The following is a 22805-nucleotide window of genomic DNA, read 5'->3' as shown; positions in this document are numbered from 1 at the left end:
GATTCTGTAGTAGTTTCTTCCAGAATTTAAATTGTTTTGTAGCAAGGCTGTTGCTAGTATAAATTTATTAATGGAATATGCCAAGTTTTGTGATAGTTAAGTAATGCAGGTGCAAGAACTGGCACACCATTGAAAATGTCATTAGAACCAGCTCTTAGCACTTAAGTGATCAAATACCAGTTAAACTTTGATACATATATCACAACAAGAAATGTGATAATACGAAGTTATGTAGTCTAATAAGGTAGATAATAACTCCCTAACATTTGTTCCTCTCTCATTTCTCAGTTGTCTTCAACTGTTGTGAAGCAAATCACTGTAGATATGGACAAAGAAGAAAGGAAGACTATCAACCAGGGTCAAGAAGATGAAATGGTAACCAGTATTTATAATTTACTTATAAAGTGTGAAGAATTTATCTGTGCAATTTATTATTCTAGGGAATTAAAAAGTAAATTTACAAAAACCCATAAAGTCGATGTGCTTTCCTCATCCTGACTGTGTTTTTGAATTGAGATTATGTAATATTTCTATTTGTTTTAGAATAATTCCTGTTTCACTTGTGAACTGTTAAAACTTAGAGGAAAGAGATATGTTTTTTTATTAGGTAATTTGAGAAGTTATGTTAGCTAATGTTTAAATATAAACCCAAATACAAGATTTCTAATTTTTATTTATGGAAAAATTTTAAATCAGTTTAATAAAAAAAACTTCTCAACTCTTTTTTGTGTGTGTTGAGGGGAGATAGAGTTGTCAGGTAAAGTATAGGTTAGGATAAAAGTAGGTTTACAGTTGTTCTTATGGAAAATAATACAATAAAGAATACGACAAGAATAAACTCACATACTCATAACTGTAAATCTGCTTTTGCCCCACCCTGTATAAGACTCCCTGTTAGATGTTAGTATCGATTTCAGATAATCAAAGAATACATTTTTAGTATAAGCCTGTCCAAAATATTGCAGAGGGCAACAACAACAAAAATTATTAATTTTTTTATCTGGAATTTAAATTTACCTAGGCCCTCTGTATTTTCATTTGCTAAATTTGGCAGCCCTTGTTAGGGTGGGGTGCTGGTAACTGAAACAATTGAAATAATTTGGGTCAGGAGGTCAGACTGATCAGTCATAGTGGTATTGGGACAATTAGTTAATGATTTGGGGGAAAAAAAGTTAAAACCGATCTCGTCTAAATGCAACATGATATTCTGGATTAAATCCTGAAACAAAAATAAAACACTGAAAGAACTGGTGAAATCCTCATAAAGATGAGATTTACTTAATAATAGTGAACAGTGTTAATCTTTTCGATTTTGACAAATGTACCAAGGTGTTAATATTAGGGGAAACTGAACAAAGAGTATATAGCAATTCTTAATATTTTTGTAACTTTCCAGCAAATCAGAAATTATTTCAAATTTAAAAGTTTATTTAAAAAGATCTACCTTACAACAAGACAAGTTCTAGAAGAATTTAAAAAAAAATGTAAAAATGGAATTATAAAAGTTCTAGGAAAGTATACTAAATGTGAATATACAATGTCAGTGGGAAAGTGTTATGTTACTAAGGATAATATCAAATGTAGAACCATAATATCAACAGATATTATGTGTAAATATCAACAGATTTAGCCACTTAAAAGTATACCTTTGACAATGAACTTGTCAGAAACAAAATTTAAAGATAAATTAGGGGTTTGCAGTTTATCTGACAAGACAATAATAACCATCTGGAAAACAAAGAACTTTGGACTTTATCTTTCAAATTTGAGGATTTTAAAAAATCATTTGATGATTAATTATGATTACTTGTCTATACAGGAGATTTATGGCTATAATTTGTGTCGCTGGAAGCTTGCCATAGTTTCTGTAGGAGTGGTTTGCACTGGTGGCTTTCTCCTCCTCCTCCTCTATTGGATGCCTGAGTGGCGGGTGAAGGCGACCTGTATTAGAGCTGCAATTAAAGACTGTGAAGTGGTGTTGCTGAGGACTACTGTAAGTCCATGGATTTACTTGTAGCTGATTATTTGAGAAGTAAAAGAATGTCTTCGTATGTACTTTGTTCTAAATAATATATGAAGAGAACATCACCACTACAATGTAATGAGGACTACTAATCCTAGTATTTCTGAAGCATCTGTATTTGAAGTGAACATTATCAGAGCAATTAGGGTATAAGGAATCTTACAGAATGATCAAATCCACCCCTTCCTTTTAGGCTCTTGAGCACTGAAAGATTAGATGCTTGTCTGTTAAATCACTGAACAGTTAGGACTATATCTTAGATCTCTCAGTCACCAGACCAGCTGCCTCTACTATGTGATGCTGCTACATCCCAGGGTTTTGTGGTTTTTTTTTGTTTGTTTTTGTTTTTTTTAATTATTATAATTGGAAGCATTTTATAAGACACTTTGATTTCTAGTCTCAGTATATTGATGGGTAAATTAAGAAATTACTCATGAACTTTTATGGGATATTGTGTTAGTAAAGTATGTCATTTAAAGGGTGAGCAGTGGAAAGCACTGCATGTTTGAGTTTATGTGTCTTTACGAAATGGTTTAACATTTAGTGAGTAGGAAGTGGTGCTTTCTCAATTAGAAATGAGTAAATAATATAATGTAAAGAATGGAAATCAAAAATATAGGCAGTTGTATAATATACATAATTTATTCTTTGCCTTTCTCTCTTATAAGGATGAATTCAGAATGTGGTTTTGTGCAAAAATTCGCTTGCTTTCTCTGAAAACTCATCCATTTTTGAGTCCAAAATCTGTGGCTGATAAGGTTTCAAATGGCCATGCTGTTCTTTTAACTGAAAATCTGGCTGAAGAGAACGGTCTTGAGATAAGTAAATATTCACAGACGCAACCAGAACAGGTACTGTGATCTTAGTTTCAAAGTTTCTTTAAAAATCAGAATTGTTACATTTTATGCTATCATAGATAGTCTATAATTTTGTGCTTGCAGTTATTTTTGAGATAAATTTATATGCATATAAAGTACCCATTTGTCACTATAACAATTTAGATATTGCTAGAAGAAACAGATTACATGTCACGTGACCACTTTAATTTTAATATGTTGTTATATGATAGATTTGTGTTAGTAAACTTAATTGATAACAAGTGATGATAATGCTTTTTGATGTAACACTTACATGTGTTCTACAGATTCGTTATTTCACCCACCATAGTGTAAAATATTTCTGGAATGATACCCTTCACAATTTTGATTTCTTAAGGTAAGTAATTTTCTTTTGTTTGGATTGTATTATGAATATATTGAAAATATTTTAGATAGAAAAGAATTCATTCTAGTGTTACATAAAATTTAACAGGTTTTTGTTATAGAACTTTTGTTTGCTTATTCATTAGCAACTCCCAGTGTTGTTTGAATACTAATTAACCATTTTAGAATAAATCTCACTGGCAACTAGTGTCTTGGCAAAATTTACATAAAAGTTAGAAGTAGTAGGATCATAAAATTCACTGAGTCTGAGTTCTTTTCTTTTTCTTTTTTTTTTTAAATCCTCACCTGAGGACACTTTTGTGTTTATCTTCAGATAGAGCGGGAGGGAGGAGGACAGAGAGAGAAACATTGATGAGAGAGACACATCCAGTGGTTGCCACCCACACAATCCCAACTGGGACCGGGGACAAACTACAACCAAGGTATGTGCCCTTAGCAGGAACCGAACCCAGGACTCTCTGGTCCGCAGGCCGATGCTCTAACTGCTGAGGCAAACCGGCCAGGGCTGAGTTCTTTTCTTTTTGAGGGTTCATCAAGGTGAACTTTGAGTATACCTGTCTGAACTGTCACCTCCCAATCTGCTCATAGTTTCACCCACTTGTAATTGAAGCTTGAAGAGATAGATACAGAGACATTTAACTTTACTCTGTGGATAAAGATTGGACATAGTCAAATATGTTAATCCTTGGGTAGGACAAATTGAAATAATCTCTTAAAATTTATTTTTGTGGAGGCTTCAAGTTATATAAGTACTAAATTAATTAGGATTCTATTTTTATTAAAGTGATTATTATAAACACTCAAGTATCATTGCTTAAGAGTGCTAAAGAAATTCTTAATATTAGCAATCCAAAAGAATCATCTTATGAACATTTAAAATATTCATGCCTGGACACCCCCCCCCCCTAAAGAATTGGAATATTGTGGAATGGACCAGGGCATTTCCACATGCTTGTTCTGAAGACCATTCCTAGTTAAGAACCATTGCCTTACAGAATACTGCCAATGAGCCCTGGCTGGTTTGGCTCAGTGGTTAGAGCATCAGCCCATGGACAGAAGGGTCTCGGGTTCAATTCCTGGTCAAGGACACGTACCTAGGTTGCAGGTTTGATCCCTGGCCCTGGTCGAGGTCATGCAGGAGGCAACCAATCTATGTGTTTCTCTCACATCCATGTGTGTGTCCCCCCTCCCCTACTTTCTTTCTCTCCACTCCCCCTCCCCTTTCCACTCTACCTAAAAATCAATGGAAAAGTACCCTTGGGTGAGGATTAAGCAAAAAAAAGAAAAAATTAGAATACTGCCAGTGAGCTGCCATTTTGGTTTCTAAAAAACTGGCTTGGGCCCTGGCCGGTTTGGCTCAGCGGTTAGAGCGTCGGCCTGCGGTCCTGAGAGACCCGGGTTCGGTTCCCGCTAAGGGCGCGTACCTCGGTTGCAGTTTGTCCCCGGCCCTGGTCGGTCGTGCGGGTGGCAGCCACTCGATGTGTTCCTTTCACATCGATGTTTCTCTCTCTCTCTGTTCCTCTCTCTCTCTCCCGCTCTACCTGAACAAAAAAATGGGAAAATGTCCTTGGGTGAGGATTAAAAAAAAAAAAATTTAATAAAAAACTGGCTTGGAGTGGATCCCTGCTGCCTTTGGAGGAGTCATCAACTTCAGTGGGGAAAAATGTCGAACATATTAATGTGCAGCTTTTGCCAACCATAGAAACTTGTAGAGTTTAAGCTTATACCAGTGATAATAGTTACTTATGGAGCTTAATTTCCCTACCTGAAAAAAGTGAAAAGGATTGGAGTTAAACGATGTGTAGGATTCTCTTTAGAGTTCTATGACTAGTATCTCAGTTAAAACTAATATCTCAGCATAATTAAGACATTTTTGGGGCAAAGTAGATAGGTTAATTGAATCCTAGTTAGTATTGTTACAGATTTTAGACATTGCCTGTGACTCATATAAATTCTGTACTCTATGTATTGAATGAGGGAAAGATTTTGGTTGATGCTTTTGTGGAAAGAAAATAATGAATAGGATTTCTTAGTGTGATGCTTAAAAAATTGAAGCAGGGGAAACTAAATAAAAAGGAAAACTTTTCAAATTTTAAATTTGGAATTCTTAAACTGGTCCTACTTTACCTTTAATTTTATTAGTTTAATTATTAGCTCCTACAGCTTTGGCACACAGCCTTAAAGGATAATAATATTATTATATAAACTTGATTATATAGAGCCATCTTATCATGTGATAGATACATTGTATAACTTACAAGTTGCCACTTTTAAAACACACCTTTCATTATTGTTTATCTTAGGAATTTGAGATTTTAAAATTCTCATTCATTATCTCATTTTGTGTCAAGGATTTCTATTTGGAAGGAAGTCACACTTTAAAGTCAGAATATAGAAAAATGAGGCATTGAGACATTTGGATATTTTAAACTTTGTTTAAAGTAAAAACTTTGGATTTATTTAGGGGACTGGATGAAGGTGTTTCTTGTACGTCAATTTATGAAAAGCATAGTGCAGGACTGACAAAGGGGATGCATGCCTACAGGTAATTTTTATCCAACTATAGTCAGATCTATTACAGAATTTCTAAATACAGTACTATATATAGTCCACCTTTTTACCATATAGTTGTACAGATTACAAATATTTAAATATTATAGACATAGTAGTTGATAGCTTATTGATGTTTTATTGGGTAAGGCTGTCTCTCAGTTTAAGAATTATAAAAATGTTGAAGCTGATATTTTGAAGTTGATACCCCTGAAAATATACCATATTTCACCAATTCTAAGGTACACATTTCCCCACATTTTAACATTTCTAAAAGGGGGATGTGTCATGCAGTGGATGGAGCATCATCCTTTATACTTTTTGATGATATTCAAAATAATTGCTATATCTTATAATTGATAGCATCTTAAATTTTACTGCTATATATTAGGAATTATAAGCATGAGCTCAGATTTACCATAGTGAAAATTTGTAAATTGAGAGACGTAATCTTTTTTATCATGTTATTCTCTGCTAAAGTATAAAAATATATTTGGTGTATTGTGTATTTTAAAGATAAATGCCATTTTCAAAATAAATTAGAAATTTTATTATATGCCTGTAGCATGTTTTTCTTCTAAGTGTTCGAATATGAGAGTTTATTCCTTTAGACTTATACTTCTTAAGAGGCAGGAATTACATACTGTTATAGGGAATTTAAGCAGAAGGATTTAAGCAACTTTTCTTAAGTATTTTTAAAAAATGTCAAATGTACAGTGTTTTGAAATAAACATTCTTAGTACAGTATTCTTATTAGGAAAATAGTGCCGGGTCACTCATATTTATTTGTTTAGTCTTTTGCAAAAATTAATTGCAATTCAAAATTGTTGAGACTCTTGTGTTCCAAAAATGGAAAAGAAAGCCTTTGCTGACACAATTATTATAGACTAGTGGGAAAGATACTTGGCACACAAAAAAATATGAGATAGAATAAAACAAAATGATAACAGTATATCCAGTATACTGATATCCAGTATTGGCTACTTTGATTTAAATACTATAGGTAGAGAATTTGAATTGTAGAAGACAAGTATCTAGAAACATGAATGTTTAAGTTCTAGATTTAGGAGCAGTGTATGGTTTGAGCCTGATGTAATGAAATACCTTCACAAAATTATAGTTATGTAATATACTGTATAACACTATTATTATATTTTCTTGTCACAGAAAATTGCTTTATGGAGTAAATGAAATATCTGTGAAAGTGCCTTCTGTTCTTAAGCTTCTAATTAAGGAGGTAAGACTATTGTACAAAATTTGTGATTGATTGATTTGTTAATTTAAAAGAGTCTTGATTTGCCTGGCCGGTGTGGCTCACTGGTTGAGCATCGACCCATGCACCAAAAGGTCACCAGTTTGATTCCCGGTCAGGGCACATGCCCAGGTTGTGGGCCAATTCCTCACTGGGGGACATGCAGGAGGCAGCCAATTGATATTCCCTCTCATCAGTGTTTCTGTCCATCTCTCCCTCTCCATTCCCCTCTCTCTAAAATCAATAAAGAAACAAAAACGTTTTAAAAAAATTATCTTTATTAAACAGCCTTGATTTGCCTGGCTGGTATGGCTTAGTGTATTGAGAGTCATTCCATGGACTAAGAGGTCCCAGTTTGATTCTTGGTCAGGGCACATGCCCAGGTTTCAGGTTTGATTCCTGGTTGCGGGGTATGTAGGAGGCGACAATCGATGTTTCTCTCTCACATTAATGTTGCTATCTCTCTCTTCCTCTCTAAAAATAAAAAACATATTAAAAAATTATAAAAGAGCCATGATTTAAGTCATGAGACATTCTTAGTTTTCTGTTTTCTTTTATTTTTTGTTGTTTTCTTTTTTTTCCACGTGGAAGGTAAAAAAATAAAATAAAATAACCCCCCGGGAAGTTACACATCTAAGTCTTGCCCTGTCTTATAAGTGTATACTCCTGTCTTTTGTTTTCTGAATTTTAAACAGTTTATCATGTTTTATTTATTCACGTGACATTTTGTGGTACATTATTAGAAAGTAGGCATTGTTCCAGAAGTTTGGAATACAGAACATGACCTGATGATCATATCAAGGAATTTTCACTTTGGCGTGGGAGGAAAACATGTCAATAGTTATTGTAGTGACTGTTCAGTTGTAAGTGCTATAGAAGAGGTATGAATAAAGGTTGTGCATGTAAAGGAAGGCAATAAGTGATATTGCCTAGCAGAGTTAGGCTCTCCCATCTGTATTTTAACTTTTTGCTTAAGATCAAACTAGCTGTATTGGGTGAATACTTTTAGTAGAAATAACAGATTGTTTTTCATCAGTTCCTGAGAGTGACCATATAATGTTGCTTCCTAGAACATAGCAAAGTATAATGATTAGGAATTAGAAAGCCTGGTTTGTAATAATGGTTCCATCAGTAACTAACTTTGATCATCAGAAAATCTTTCTTTTTGCTGCTCCTTTATTTATAAAAGTGGAGTAAGTCCTTTCTGATGATCTTATTCAATGTGGAAGTTAAATGGGACTATCTATGTGAAGTGCCTTGAAAAGTATGGAAGCATCAATTTTAAGATTTTGAGGTGCTGTTAATGAAATTGATAACATACTATGAAATTTGGGTAAATGAAGTCCATTGCAGGGCTCTTTTATCTCTTTTTCATTCAGGTTTTAATCCTTAATTGTTTCCTGAGTGAAAGCAAAGCAATATAACTTATTATCTCATATTTGCCTTTCCATTGGAGAGCAGTGAACCTTTGACTTATAAATACATTATATTTAGAGTTCATAAAAAGTCACCATTTGTTCCAATTGATTAAAAGTTTTGTATCTTTTAATAGGTCAGTATTTATTGTAAGTAAACGTACTTTATTGCTAAGGCAGAATGGAGAAACAGCTAAATTCACACATTGTAGCTGTTTCTAGGTTTGGTATGAGTCAAATATATGTACATAATTTAAATTAAGCTTATTTAGCCAAATTTCAGTTATTTAATGACAATAAATAAATAAAAGTAATATGTTAGTGTCTTGCCCTTATCTTTGGGTGGTACATGTCACCCTAGGGTACCACAGAGCTTATCCTGTATGTATCTTGTTGGTTACTTCTTAAATGAAAAGGTAGAAAATTTGTATGGTTATAAATATCTCATTCAATTTGACTTAAAAATCTTGTTTTTTTAGGTTCTCAACCCATTTTACATTTTCCAACTGTTCAGTGTTATACTGTGGTGCACTGATGAATACTATTACTATGCTCTAGCTATTGTGATTATGTCTGTAGTATCAATTCTAAGCTCCCTATATTCCATTAAAAAGGTAAGTCCAATTTATTATGGATTTCACAACTGTATTTGTATTTTGTAAGGTGCATAGAATAATACTTGGTACAAAGTAATATGCAATACAGATTTTCTTTTAGTTATATAAATATGTACTTTTTTTTTTTTTTTTTGAGGTGGGGAAGGCAGATGGTTTTAGAGTCAGATTATCACTCGACTACTTAGAGGCCATAGGGACCTATAGTTGCTTACCACAGCCTGGAATACTGGGTCTACTTTTTTCAGGGATAAAGTGCTTTTTATTTTGTTTTTAGCTAAAACGTTGAATAATTTTTTAATCTTTTAGTCTTGACATTTTTAAAGGTAGAGTTATAAACATTTATTGCATTAACTTTATTTTATAGCACCCTCACTTTTTAATATCTTGAAGAGTGGGTTTATATTAGCTAGTTTTGATTTTTTTTTTCTTATTTCAGCAATATATTATGTTGCATGACATGGTGGCAGCTCACAGTACTGTGAGAGTTTCAGTTTGCAGAGTAAATGAAGGTAAGAACTTCTGGTGACTATTGATAAAAATAAATCAAAAAAAATTTCCATTAAGCACTAATATATGAAGCAAGCCTATGTGATCTCTCTCTCTACACACACATTCATTTCTTAAGATATAAATACATTTTTGAATTTGTACTCATCTGAATTTGTGTCAAATTAATTCATTTATGGAAAATTGTATTTTTCTGTGCCCTGGCCAGTTTGGCTCAGCGGTTAAGCATCGGCCTGCGGACCAGAGAGTCCTGGGTTCGATTCCCGCCAGGGGCACATACCATAAAAAAATAAATAAATAAATAAATAAAATTGTATTTTTCTTTTTCTATAGTGTAACAGGTACTGTGATAGTTTCTGGGGATGCAGTGATTACCAAGATGGACATGGTCTTCACCATCATTGAATTTTAGACTAATTGGAAAGATAGATGATAAACAGTGAAAATAAAGTGTGACAAATGCAAGGAGCTTATTAGATATTAGAAAGAGAGCATTGAAAAATGTATTTTTGAAGTGGTTGAATTAGATAAGAGGTAGGTGAGAAGATGGTATGGTGGGGATGAGTGAGGGAGAGGAAGAGGGTTCTAAGTGCCCAGGCCTGGAGTTTAGTCATTGTAATAAATGAAAGAATTCAGTATGGTAGATGTGGAAAGTAGATGAGGGACAGCCTTTTAAGACATGTTAAGGAATTTTGTCTTATTCCAAAACAATGGAAAGCTATTTCAGGGTTTTAAGCAGGGAAGTGATCTGATCATTATTTGCCTTTTTGGAAAAAATTATTCTGGCTGCCTTGTTCACACTGGTTTAGAGGGGAATAATATCGAAGGCATGAAATGGATCAAGGTGGAAGTTGTGGAAGTGGAGAGAAATGATAGGGGTTTGAAAGCTATTTAAATGTTAGCATCGACCAGGATTTTATGATTCGTTAGATGCAAGGTCATAGAGTGATGTCATGCTGGGGGGGTGGTTGTTGGTACCATTTAATTAAATAGAAGGAGAAGCAGAATTGTAGGGAAGGATAGTGTTTTGGACATGTTAGTTTGGTGAGAAATTGAGGTAAAGGAGATATGGAGGAGGTAGCACAGCATCATGGGCCTTGGGGACAATAACCACTTACATTTATCAGGAACACCAAATCGGTCTCCATTTTCTTGGCTCAGTACACCACATCCAAGTGTAAACAGTCTGGCCTAGCAGGTTACTTCCTTCCCTGTACTTCCTGGTCACTTGCTATTTTAATTGGGAGTATCTGTCTGCCTCCCCTGGCTGCAATCTTAGATGGGTCAACTTATTGGTGCTCTTCCTCTTCCTGCTCTGCTGCTGCTGCTGCTGCTGCTGAAGATACTGGGAATGCTAGGACATATGTACCATTCAACTTACATCACCCTGTCCCCTTTGTATAGTCTGACAGATCATTGCTATTTTGCTTCCTGGTAGACCTAAGAGGAGTTGAAGTTCAAGTGTTGTTAACAGTTTTAAAAATAGGTATCTTATTTACAAATGAAGATTATGCTTACTATGTCCTAAATATCATTAGAATCCTTCAATAGTTTTTTCCTCAGCTTAGTAAACTAGATTTTTGTTTGTTTTACAAAGGAAAGAGTGTTTGTCCTACACACTAATGTCACAAACTGTAGTTTTCTCCTTATCCATTTTTGTTTACATACTAGTGTAACTGTCTTCTGAGCATAGTATTAAACCAAGGTTGGAAAAAGAGTTAGGGAGTGAGAGAGAATGCCCAAATATAAGATAATCCTAAAGAAAGACCTTTTACTTGGGAAGATCTTTTTAAAAAGTGTTTAGCTAACTTAGATATAAAATACAAATTTCTAAGGAAATAATGAAATAGATAAAATACCACAATGTTTATTTTATAATTTTACTTAAAATAATATCAAAAGTAGTATTAGGACTATTTTAAGAATATTGAGAAGGCAATGAGATTTTATAGGTTATAAACAGTGGCAATGAGAAGATGAATGCTGTAGAAAATGCTGTTAAAAGAGAAAGTATGCTAAAATTTTCAGTGCTTTCTTCTGTTTCTGAGGGATTATAGAAATCCAAGTTTATTTACCCATTGCAGGGGCTCTCATGAGGACTTACTATTTTTTAAGAGGGCTATTAGGTAAAATTGATCATTGAGTGTTATAATGAGTGTTGAAGCCCACCTACCTGTTTGGTCAGAGAAGACTGGCATCACCTGTGCACAGTTGGCTTCCTTTCAGGGGACAAACTACCCAACATCCTTAAACACCATGCTTTGCTAAGGAATAACAATCTTATTTGTTGAAACATCTTGTTTTTTTGGAATTTTCCTGTTTAACTCCATTATATTTTAAATACCTCATTGAAATCAGGTGAACTTTTGTTTGTTTATGTTTATTCTAAGTTAAAGAATATTCTTCTCAGACTTTTCCCCCTTGCCCCTTTCTCTTTCTTTAAATCCAGAAAGAGAAGAGATCTTTTCTACAGACCTTGTGCCGGGAGATGTTATGGTCATTCCATTAAATGGGACAGTCATGCCTTGTGATGCAGTACTTATTAATGGTACTTGCATTGTAAATGAAAGCATGTTAACAGGTAAACTAAAAAAAAATGTGTAAAAATCAGATGAGTTATTTATAATGATACTGGATTATTAAGTGGTTACTGATTAATCTATTTAAAAATTAGCTACGTCGTTTGTATCCTTTATTTATGAGTGTTATGACTATCATGGATATTGAAGTGTTTTTTGTTTTTATTTTTATTCTGAGGAGACCAAATTCTGCATTATACTCAGCTGCAATACCAAATCACTGTGCTGGTCATCACCGCATTTCTAGGCATACACCTGGCTACTCTTTTTGACATGAGGACATAAATTCTTTATAGTAAGGGAAGAGGAAAGAAGTCCTTAGCCTACAGAGAATCCAGCATATTTACTTCCCTATTTGATGTGTAAAAAGTGGGAATAAACTATATTTTTCTTAAAGTGGGGAGCAGTAGACTTCAAAATGATTTCCTTTTGGAAATTCACAGTCTGAAGATAGAGCTTTATATCTTTACAAGAATTTTTTTTTTTGGTTAATCCTCACCTGAGGATATTTTTACATTGATTTTTAGATACAGTGGGAAGAAGGAAGGGAGGGAGAGAGACACATTGATTGGTTGCCTCCCGTATGACCCAGGGCTGGGGATCGAACCCACAACTCAGGTACGTACACTTGACTGGGAATTGAACCCAGTATCCTTTGGTTCTCAAGCAGATGCTCTAACAGCTGAGCCAAATCCACTAGGGCTCACGTGAATTTTCTTTTATTGTCATAGTCAATCTGACAAGAAAGTGATTCCTATGTAATGTTTTCAAACTTAAGAGTCTTGTCTTAAAACACACGCACACACGTAAATATCCCCACACACTTGTTGGCTTTGAAGCGAGAAGTGTGGATGCTACACAGAATTAAATGTCAGTGTTAAAAAGATTTTGGCCGTTTATTATTGTTTGAGAGAACTACCATACTACTTATTATTCTCTCCCTTCTCCAGATGCTTTTTCTCTTCTGTGTGTGTGTGTGTGTGTGTGTGTGTGTGTGTGTGTTTCTGTCTGTTTACTGGGGGTTAGGAGTAGGTCTTCACATCTCTGTGTGGTTGAGATTGCAGCGTGCTTTCCAATTCAGTTTTTAGGGGAGAAGAGAACAGGTGCTGAGGCTAAGGCAACTCTTACTTGGTCTCCTCATTTGAAACTTGCCAATCATTTCAAAATGATTATCTTTGAATCACAAATCACTTTTAGGAATTATTGTGGGAGACAAGATTTAATGTTTTGTGGCAAGGAAATTGGTAGACGTAAAGCTAATTGAATGTTATGTTATCCATTATGATAACTGCATTTTAATACCTATTATAAACAATATAATAACACTTAGGGTGTTTAATACTTCAAATTGTAAGTGTTTGGCACTGATTTCTTTGCTTTAATTTATGATTTTTTTCAAGGAGAAAGTGTTCCAGTGACAAAGACTAATTTGCCAAATCCTTCAGTGGACATAAAAGGAATGGGAGATGAATTATATAGTCCAGAAATACATAAACGACACACTTTGTTTTGTGGGACTACTGTTATTCAGACTCGTTTCTACACTGGAGAACTTGTCAAGGCTATAGTAGTTAGAACAGGTAAAAAACATTTAATCTCTTAAATAGTTACATAATTGATGCCTATTGAAAAGGTTAAAAAGAGATTCTGTTTTGATATTGTGATAACCACTTGGGTTACTGGAAATATCAAGGGGAACACTATGTAAATTACGATTGCCTAACCACTAAGCTGTACTCCTAAGCCATTACATACATACATAAATACGTAAGTAAATAGAGATTCTGTTTTGAGAGAGAATTCTCATTTTTTAAATAAAAACATAAGTAATTTTCTTCTTTAAATTTTTAAAAAGGATTTAGTACTTCCAAAGGACAACTTGTTCGCTCCATATTGTATCCCAAACCAACTGATTTTAAACTCTACAGAGATGCCTACTTGTTTCTTCTGTGTCTTGTGGCAGTAGCTGCCATCGGATTTATCTACACTATTATCAATAGCATTTTAAATGAGGTACGTACATGGGACTCTTTGTGGGGTTTGAATTTTAATTATCCATGTAACTACTGAGGATTTGAAAGTGGCTAGTGAGACTGAAGAACTAAAATTTTTATTTTGTTTGTTTGTTTATTTATTTTTAATCCTCTCCCGAGGATATTTTTATATTTATCTTCAGACAGAGTGGGAGGGAGGGGGAGAGAGAGAAAGAGAGGGGGGGGGGAGAGAGAGAGAGAAAGAGAGAGAGAGACATCAATTGGTTGCCACCTGCACAACCCCAGCCGGGGCCAGGGATGAACCGCAAGCAAGGCATGTGCCCTTGGCTGAAACCAAACCCGGGTCTCCTTGGTCTGCTGGCCGACACTAACAGCTGAGACAAACTGGCCAGGACTAAAATTTTTATTAACGTAAAGTAAATATAACTTTAAAAAGTCATATGAGACTAATAACTACTATATTTGAAAGTACAGATGCGGAACATTTTCACCATAGCAGGAAGTTCTTTTGAATGTCTTTGCATTAGATGGTGTTTCACTTCTCTCTTGTGACTTAACAAAAGGAGGGGCAGCCACATACCAGAAGCTTGATTTTCTCTCTCTTTTTTTTTTTTTTATCCTCACCCGAGAACATTTTTCCATTTTTTTGTTCAGATAGAGCGGGAGGAAGAGAGAGAGAGAGAGAAACATCGATGTGAAGGGACACATCGAGTGGCTGCCACCGGCATGACCAACCAGGACCGGGGACAAACTGCAACCGAGGTACGTGCCCTTAGCGGGAACCGAACCCGGGTCTCTCTGGACCGCAGGCCGACGTTCCATCCGCTGAGCCAAACCGGCCAGGGCGATTTTCTCATTTTTTAACTTCTGGGACACACAGCATTAAAATTATTTGCTGCTGCCCTGGCTGGTTTGGCTCTGTGGTTACAGTGTTGGCCTGTGAACCAAAGAGTTGATGGTTTGATTCTGGCTAAGGACACGTACCTCAGTTGCAGTTTGGCCCTGGTTGGGGTTGTGTGCGAGGCAGCCAGTCGATGTGTCTCTCTCCCATCAATGTTTCTCTCTCTCTCTGACTCTCGCTCTCCCTACCTCCATCCCACTCTATCTGAAGATAAATGGAAAAAAAATATCCTTGGGTGAGGATTAAAAGAAATAAAATTATTTGCTATTACTTAATTGGAGGTACTTCTAACGGACTTTGTCGAATTTTTGTTCTATTCCCTGTAGAGACTGATACAGTACAGTGCTTGTAGTAAGAGTCAATATCTGAAAAATGTTTGTTGAACTTCGAAGTGTGTAGTGTGTGAAGTATGTATAGTTATTAAAATAAGAATTTTCTTTAAAAATAACTGTCATTTCATAGTCCATTGACAACTTATTGAGCTTCCTATTTTGCAGAATCTCTGAAGGGAAAAGATTATGAAGGGCTAATAAATGTATTTATACACACACACTTATTATATATTAAATTGAAAATGCTTTATTGATTTTTCACTAGCAGTTAGAGTGTCTGCCTGTGGATTGAAGGGTTTGAATCCTGGTCAAGGACATGTACCTGGGTTGCAAGTTTGATCTTGGACCCAGGTCAGGGTCATGCAGGAGGCAACCAATTGATGTGTTTCTTTCATCACATCAAGGTTTCTCTCTCTCCTTCTCTCCTTTCCACCTCTCACTTAAAACACACACATATACAAAATAATGAAATAATATCCTTGGGTGCAGATTAACCAAAAAAATTAAAAGAAAGAAAGAACCTTACTAGATTAGTAAATTTGGGGGTTGGATGTCTGACACTTATTTTTGTATGAATTATAGGTAGAGGTTGGAGTAATAATTATCGAGTCTCTTGATATCATTACAATTACTGTGCCACCTGCACTTCCTGCTGCAATGACTGCTGGTATTGTATATGCCCAAAGAAGACTGAAAAAAATTGGTATTTTCTGCATCAGTCCCCAAAGGATAAATATATGTGGACAGCTGAATCTTGTTTGTTTTGACAAGGTTGGTTGAGTTTCATGATCATTCTCAAGGGTTACTTTGTAGGTTTAAATACTTAGATTAATGTTTTCTGTATTCATTAGCAACCAATTTGTACACATTCTTTAATGTTCCTCTTTTTCAACTTAATTGGCATATGTATCATTTTTGTATATTCTCATTATTTTTAAAATTTTTAATATTTTGGATATTGCTTATTTGCCCAAATCTGCAGTTATCTAATCATTCATATCCAGAATTATATCTTGTAGTAGTAGTAGTAAAGGCCTTTTCTGATCTTTCATATTTTTAACAGACTAGGCTCCAAACAAATATATTTGCTGGAATTTTATTACTATTGTATATATGTTTAGTGTTGGCTCTGATTTATTGAATATGTTTCAAAATAATGAAGGTCACTGATTTTTCTCTTTTGTATGAAAATAACAAGTTTTGTACCTGTGTGAAGTATACCTTGCCTCTCAAAGTAGGTTCTCCTTTTCTTAACTGAAATTAGTTTTCCTAAAAGTTTTATTTTGAGAATTAAACTAAGGTAACTGATATAAGAATTTGATTTTTGTGCATCTTTATTATTAAAGGAAAAAATGGGAGACAATATTTTTTCACATTTTATTTTTATTTTACTTTTTGTAAAATTTATTGGAGTGACATTGGTTAATAAGGTTATATAAATTTCAAGTGTACAATTCTATAATATGTCATCTGTATATTGCATCATGTGCTCACCAGCCAAAGGAGACAAATACTCTCTTAAAAAAAATCACATCCCAAGACTAAATTTCATATTTATCTGTTTAGAAAATTTCACTTATGCTTTTTTTTGAAAACATTACTAGTAAACATTTTTTTCTTTTTCTTTTTAGAGAGAGAAAGGGAGAGATAACATCAATAACAGAGAACATTGATTGGCCACTTCCTGCATGCCCCCACTGGGGATTTGGCCCACAACCTGGGCATGTGCCCTGATTGGGAATTGAACCAGTGACCTTTTGGTGCATGGGTCGACCCTCAACCACTGAGCCACACCAGCTGGGCACTTGTAAAATTTTTAAGCAGACACAAAAGTGCAGAAAGATCAAGTGTAATAAACCCTCATGTAGCCAGCTTTAAAACTTCATCTAGTCCCTCATTTTGAAGGTGGCAGCATCAGACATTATATCAACCCATATGCCTCAGTATATATCTCTAGATGTTTTTAAAAAAACATTACCACAATATTGTTATAATGCTTACTCCACAAAATTAACAATTTCTTATTATTAGGTAATATCCAGTTCATATTGAGATTTTCCTGCTTTTCTCAAAAAATGTTCTAAAATTTTGCAGTGTGTTTTTTCAGCCAGAGTCCAAATAACTGCATTGGTTGCAATTAGTCTGTAACAGTTGTTTTCATCTTGTTGAAGAAACCAGTTATTTACATCCTTGATTTGGCTGATTGCTTCCCCTGATGTCATTTAACTTTTTCCCTTTTTATGCCTTAATCTCTTTCTCCTATGTCGGCATCCTTTATTGATTGATAAGTTAATTAGTGTGTTGTTCCACATTTTTGTTTTTAGAAATATAAGCCTGTAAATATACAGATGTACACTAGGTTTTTTCATACATAGAGGATCCATACCCCTACTTTAACTATTTGTCCTAGAAGTTATTCTCTGTCAGTATACAGAGATCTTACTGTTTCTTTTGTTTGTTTACAGCTGTATAGTCCTCTATTGAGTATATGTAGCATAACTTTAAATGATTTTGTTTTTGGAGGCATTATTCATATTTTGTATATGTACTTTTTTTAGACTGGGACTCTTACTGAAGATGGTTTAGATCTTTGGGGTATTCAACGAGTGGAAAATACATGGTAAATATTAGCTAGACTTGTTTATTTGTTAGTTAATGTTAAATAAATATTTTAATATATGAAACATGCAGACATCTAGAAAGTAATATAACAGAAGCTTGTGTACCCACCACAAAGATTAAACAGTTGACATTTTGTTGTATTTGCTTCAGATCTTTTAAAAGATTTAAAATATTACAGATAATGCTAAAGTTTTAATCTATCACTTTTCCTACTGCTATCATCATTCTAAAATTGTGTTGTATTATTATCTTTGCATGTTTTTATATTTTTACTACATGCATATCTATATATAAACAAGATCTATTAAAAAATATACACAATTGATGCCCTGTATGCGTTTTTGCTGCTTTTTTGCCATTTAACATTGTTTTTAAGATTTATCAGTGTTGATATGTATAATTCTAATTTGCTAATCTTCGTTGTTGTTTAGTATTCCGTTATATATATGATTGAAGCATAATATCTGTTCTACTAAAGGACAGTTTCCTTTTTTTATTTTTATTTTTATTTTTCCTCCCTTTTACCTTCCACTTTCACAAGTGTTGCAGTTAACATTGTTGTACACAACTCCTTGTGAGCATGTAGTTGAGTTTCAGTAAACTCACTTCCTAAAATGGCAGTGCTGGGGTTTATATATATATAACAGGTGTGGCTTCAACCTTAGTTGGTATTGCTCAATTGTTCTCTAAGTGATCGAGGTGCTAACTCACTCTCCCTCAGTGGGTAAGAAATCCTGTTGCTCCACATCCTTGTCAAACTTGATATTGTCAGACTTCTAATTTTTGCCAAATGGATAGATGTCAAATGATATTTTATTGTGGTTTTATTTATAGTTTCTTCATTACTCATAAAACTAAGCATATTTTCACATTCTTTTGTGTATTGCCAGTTTATAGCCTAGTTTTTCTATTCTGTTGTATTTTATGGATGGTAATATTTTTTAAATACTGTGCATTGAAAAATATTCCAACAGTCTATCTCTTCTTTTTACTTTTTTTTTTTCCCCCCTATCTTTTGATGCCTAGACATTTTACTGTTATAGTTGTGTTTATGTCATTTTTTTCTCTCAAAAGTCTATGGGAGTTTGGTTGATTATTTGGTTCATACGGTTTCAGAGTTGTTACATCTTCTTGGTAAATAGGTTGTCACATTGCGACCTTATTTATCCCCAATGATGCATCTTGCCTTACATTGTATTTCATCTAATGTTTTTATATAGTTACACACCAGCTTTCTTTGCCTAATTTTACTTTGCATATCTTTACCTCTCAAACCTTTTACTTCCCCAAATCTTTACTTCTCAGCCTTTCTGTGCCATTATGTTTACATTTATTGTGATTTCAGATATATTCATACACATATTTTTACATATTTTTTCACATTTTCTCAGAATTTAAACATCCTAATCTTTTACTATTTATCCTTAAGTTATTAATAATTCATGTGAAGAGTCTAAAGTTCGTGGGTATCTTTATTGGTTTCTAAATGTCTCCAAAGAACCCATGGTCTGTAGAGACTATAGAATACTTGTACTTTGATTATTCCCTTCCTTTCTTACATGCATTTGTTGCATAATATTTGATGATTATGATTTTGGTTTTCTACCATCCGCATGACAAGATTTACCTAGCTTTTACAAATATCTTCACTAACCATTGCTTCTTGTATCCCATTCCTCTGTATTAAATTGCCATCTTCTATAACTACATTCATTAGTAATTCTTTGTTTTGCTATTGCTCTTGAATGATGCTGTAACTGCTTATATTTCTAGGTTGACAAGTTTTGTTCTTTCAGCACTTTGAAGGTGGTGTCCCATTTCTCCAGACTCATTTTGTTATTGCTGTTGAGAAGTCTTAGTCTCTTTAGTAATATATTTTCTCCTTAGTTGTTTTAAAAATATTTTTTTATGTTTGATTTCTGCATTTTCACCATCTTTTACTTGTGCAGGACTCATTTTGGTTTTCATACACTCTGGAAATTTTTCAACCTCTTTTTGCTTCATTATGGCCTTTTCCCCATTCTTGTTTTCTCTTCACCTGGAAATCCTGACCATATGCTGGACAAGAAATTTTATTTTGTTCTTTCCAAATCTGCCTCTCCTCTTCTCCCCTCATGGTGTCTTGTTCTTTTTCTAAGTCTTAAATTTAAGATAACTTTTGCATTTTTTTCTTTTTTAAAACAAACTTATCAATGTTGTTGAATGTATTGCAGATATCCTTTCTTTCCCCCCCCATTGACCCCCTCCTCCCTTCTCCTGCATCCCTCCTGCCTTCTTCACACTATTGTTAGTGTCTATTGGTTATGCATATAAGTTTTTTAGTTTATCTCTTCCCACCCCTGCCCCCTACCCTTTGAGGTTCCTCAGTCTAGCAACCAATTTATACTTCTTAAGACCTTCACTTTTTTTCTCCCATCCTCCCAAACCCCCTCCCATCTGGCAACCAAAAAAAAGTTCTCTGTATCTATGAGTCTGTTTTGCTTGTTTATTTTGATTGTAGATTCAATTGTTGATAGATACGTCTTTATTGCCATCTTATTGTTCATATTTTTAATCTTCAAGAAGACGCTTCAACATTTCATATACTGGTTTGGTGGTGATGAACTCCTTTAGCTTTTTTTTTTTGTCTGAGAAACTCTTTATATGGCCATCGATTCTAAATGACAGCTTCGCAGGATAGAGTAATCTTGGTTGTAGGTTCTTGCTTTTCATCACTCTGAATATTTTTTGCCACTCCCTTCTGGCCTGCAAAGTTTCTTTTGAGAAATCAGCTGACGGTCTTATGGGAGCTCCCTTGTAGGTAACTAACTGCTTTTCTCTTGCTGCTTTTAAGATTCTCCCTTTGTCTTGAACCTTTTGCATTTTGATGATGATGTGTCTTGGTGTGGGCCTCTTGGGGTTCATCTTATTTTGGACTCCCTGTGCTTCTTGGACTTGTATGTCTGTTTCCTTCACCAAGTTAGGGAAGTTTTCTGTCATTATTTTTTCAAATAGGTTTTCAATTTCTTGGTCTCTCTCTTCTCCTTCCGGCACCCCCATGATGCAAATGTTGGTCTGCTTGAAGTTGTCCGAGAGGCTCCTCACACTATCCTCATTTTTTTGGATTCTTTTTTCTTTTTGTTGTTCTGATTGGGTGTTTTTGCTTCCTTATATTCCAAATCGATGGTTTGCTTCTTAGCTTCACTTATTCTACTATTGATTTCCTGTAAATTATTCTTAATTTCAGTAAGTGCTTCCTTCATTTCTGACTGTGCACCTTTCTTTTCTGATTGGTCCCTTTTCTGATTGGTCCCTTTTTATGCTCTTGAGGTCCTCACTAAGTTCCTTGAGCATCCTTAAGAGCTTGTTTGGTGGTTCTAGCAGGGGAGCGCAGCTACTCATATACCCTTGACTGAAGACCGGTCCTCTCCTCTGGGGGGAAGGTTGTCCTCTTCAACCAAGCGCGCAGCTTTGGGAGGGACGAACATGGATCGGTTGAGGGAGAAGGGGGACACCTGCCTAGCCAGCCAGATCAGCCGAATCAACCCTGGCGATCAGTGGGGTGACAGATGTCACAGCCAGATCGCCCTCACATCCCCTTGAGCATCCTTGTAAGAAGTGTTTCGAACTCTGCATCTGTTAGATTGCTTATCTCTGTTTCATTTAGTTCTTTTCCTGGAGTTTTGTTCTGTTCTGTCATTTGGGATATGTTTCTTTGTCACCTCATTTTGGCTGCCTTCCTTGTGTTTGTTTCTATGTATTAGGTAGAGTTGCTGTGTCTCCTAGGCTTTGTAGGGTGGCCTGTTATAGTAGGTGTCCTGTAGGTTCCAGTGGCACAGCCTGCCTGATCACCCAAGCTGGGCCCTCAAGGTGTACCCCTGGTGTGGACTGTATACCCTTCTGTTGTACTTGGGTCTTGATTGCTGTTGGCACGTCAATGGGAGGGATGTACTCAGGCTGATCAGCTGTAAGGACTGGCTGTGCCCACTGACCACTGGCCTTTGACTACTTGGGAAGATCAGCCGTGTAGGGGCCCACCACATAGAGCAAGACTTATTTCAACAGGGCTCTGGTCCCCACTGAGTCCACTCCTTGAGTGTGTCACTTGTGGGGGTGGTTGGGTGATGGTGCTTTGACGTGGCCTGAAGCTACTGGGTGTGCTGGCTCTGGGGTAAAGTCAGCCACTGCCTGTGTTCTACCTGCGGCCACCTAGCATAAGCTACAAAGCAGTCTGTAGACGGCTGCTTCCTGTGCTGGGCTTGGAGTTGCCCAGGCAAGGCTAAATTGTGAACCAAGGCTGGCTACTTCTAGTGCCAAGCCTGGGGCCACTTATGAGAGGTATGGGGCTTGCTGAGGCCAGATGCTGCTTGTTTGAGAGAATTTAGGAAAATCTGAAGCAGGAGCCAAGACAGGTCAATCCAATGGTAAAGCTACTGGAAACAGCTTGGATGGGCCTGAAAGTTGGGTGGGGCAGGGCCCCAGGGAATCACCAGGGCGGGGCAAAGAGGTTGATGGAACTAGGTTGCTGGAGTCCCAGATATGGCACCAGTCTGCCAGCCTTGTTGGGGAAGGGCTCACCAAAGGAACAAGGACTCTGCCAGCACGTTTGTCTCTCCAGCTGTCATGTCACCCTCATGCCAAACAACTCAGTTCTTCCCAGTACGCCTCTGATGCCTCTCAAGCTGCCTTCCCCATGCTGCAGACAGTCTCTATGTGGTTTTTTAAAATTCCCTAATTGTAGGACTTCCATTCAGCTCAATTTCAGGTCGTTCTGAGTGATGGTTGTTCTGTGATATAGTTGCAATTTTGAT

At 35.5% G+C, this 22805-nt stretch overlaps 1 protein-coding gene across 9 annotated transcripts in view; it reads left to right on the top strand.

The window, feature by feature from the left end:
* ATP13A3 (ATPase 13A3) overlaps window positions 1-22805 on the top strand; it is a 114178-nt gene that overhangs the window by 31802 nt on the left and 59571 nt on the right. For 8 of the 9 annotated variants that reach the window (XR_004956727.1, XM_036242420.1, XM_036242421.1 and 5 more), the window contains 13 exons: window positions 289-375; window positions 1820-1993; window positions 2692-2874; window positions 3168-3238; window positions 5711-5791; window positions 6964-7033; window positions 8943-9077; window positions 9517-9589; window positions 12037-12168; window positions 13567-13746; window positions 14022-14179; window positions 15976-16164; window positions 17952-18013. Coding sequence is in view for 8 of the 9 variants with exons in the window: in XM_036242416.1 (XP_036098309.1) it covers window positions 289-375; window positions 1820-1993; window positions 2692-2874; window positions 3168-3238; window positions 5711-5791; window positions 6964-7033; window positions 8943-9077; window positions 9517-9589; window positions 12037-12168; window positions 13567-13746; window positions 14022-14179; window positions 15976-16164; window positions 17952-18013 (1595 nt within the window). In the remaining variant the exon portion in view is untranslated. The remainder of the gene's footprint in view (window positions 1-288; window positions 376-1819; window positions 1994-2691; window positions 2875-3167; window positions 3239-5710; window positions 5792-6963; window positions 7034-8942; window positions 9078-9516; window positions 9590-12036; window positions 12169-13566; window positions 13747-14021; window positions 14180-15975; window positions 16165-17951; window positions 18014-22805) is intronic. The other variant, XM_036242418.1, reaches the window with a different exon arrangement.

This window comes from Molossus molossus, unplaced genomic scaffold (assembly GCF_014108415.1).
Source record: "Molossus molossus isolate mMolMol1 unplaced genomic scaffold, mMolMol1.p scaffold_m16_p_5, whole genome shotgun sequence".
NCBI classification, from domain to species: domain Eukaryota; kingdom Metazoa; phylum Chordata; class Mammalia; order Chiroptera; family Molossidae; genus Molossus; species Molossus molossus.
The sequence above is the reverse complement of the archived record's forward strand: the minus strand, read 5'-3'. Positions and strand labels throughout refer to the sequence as shown.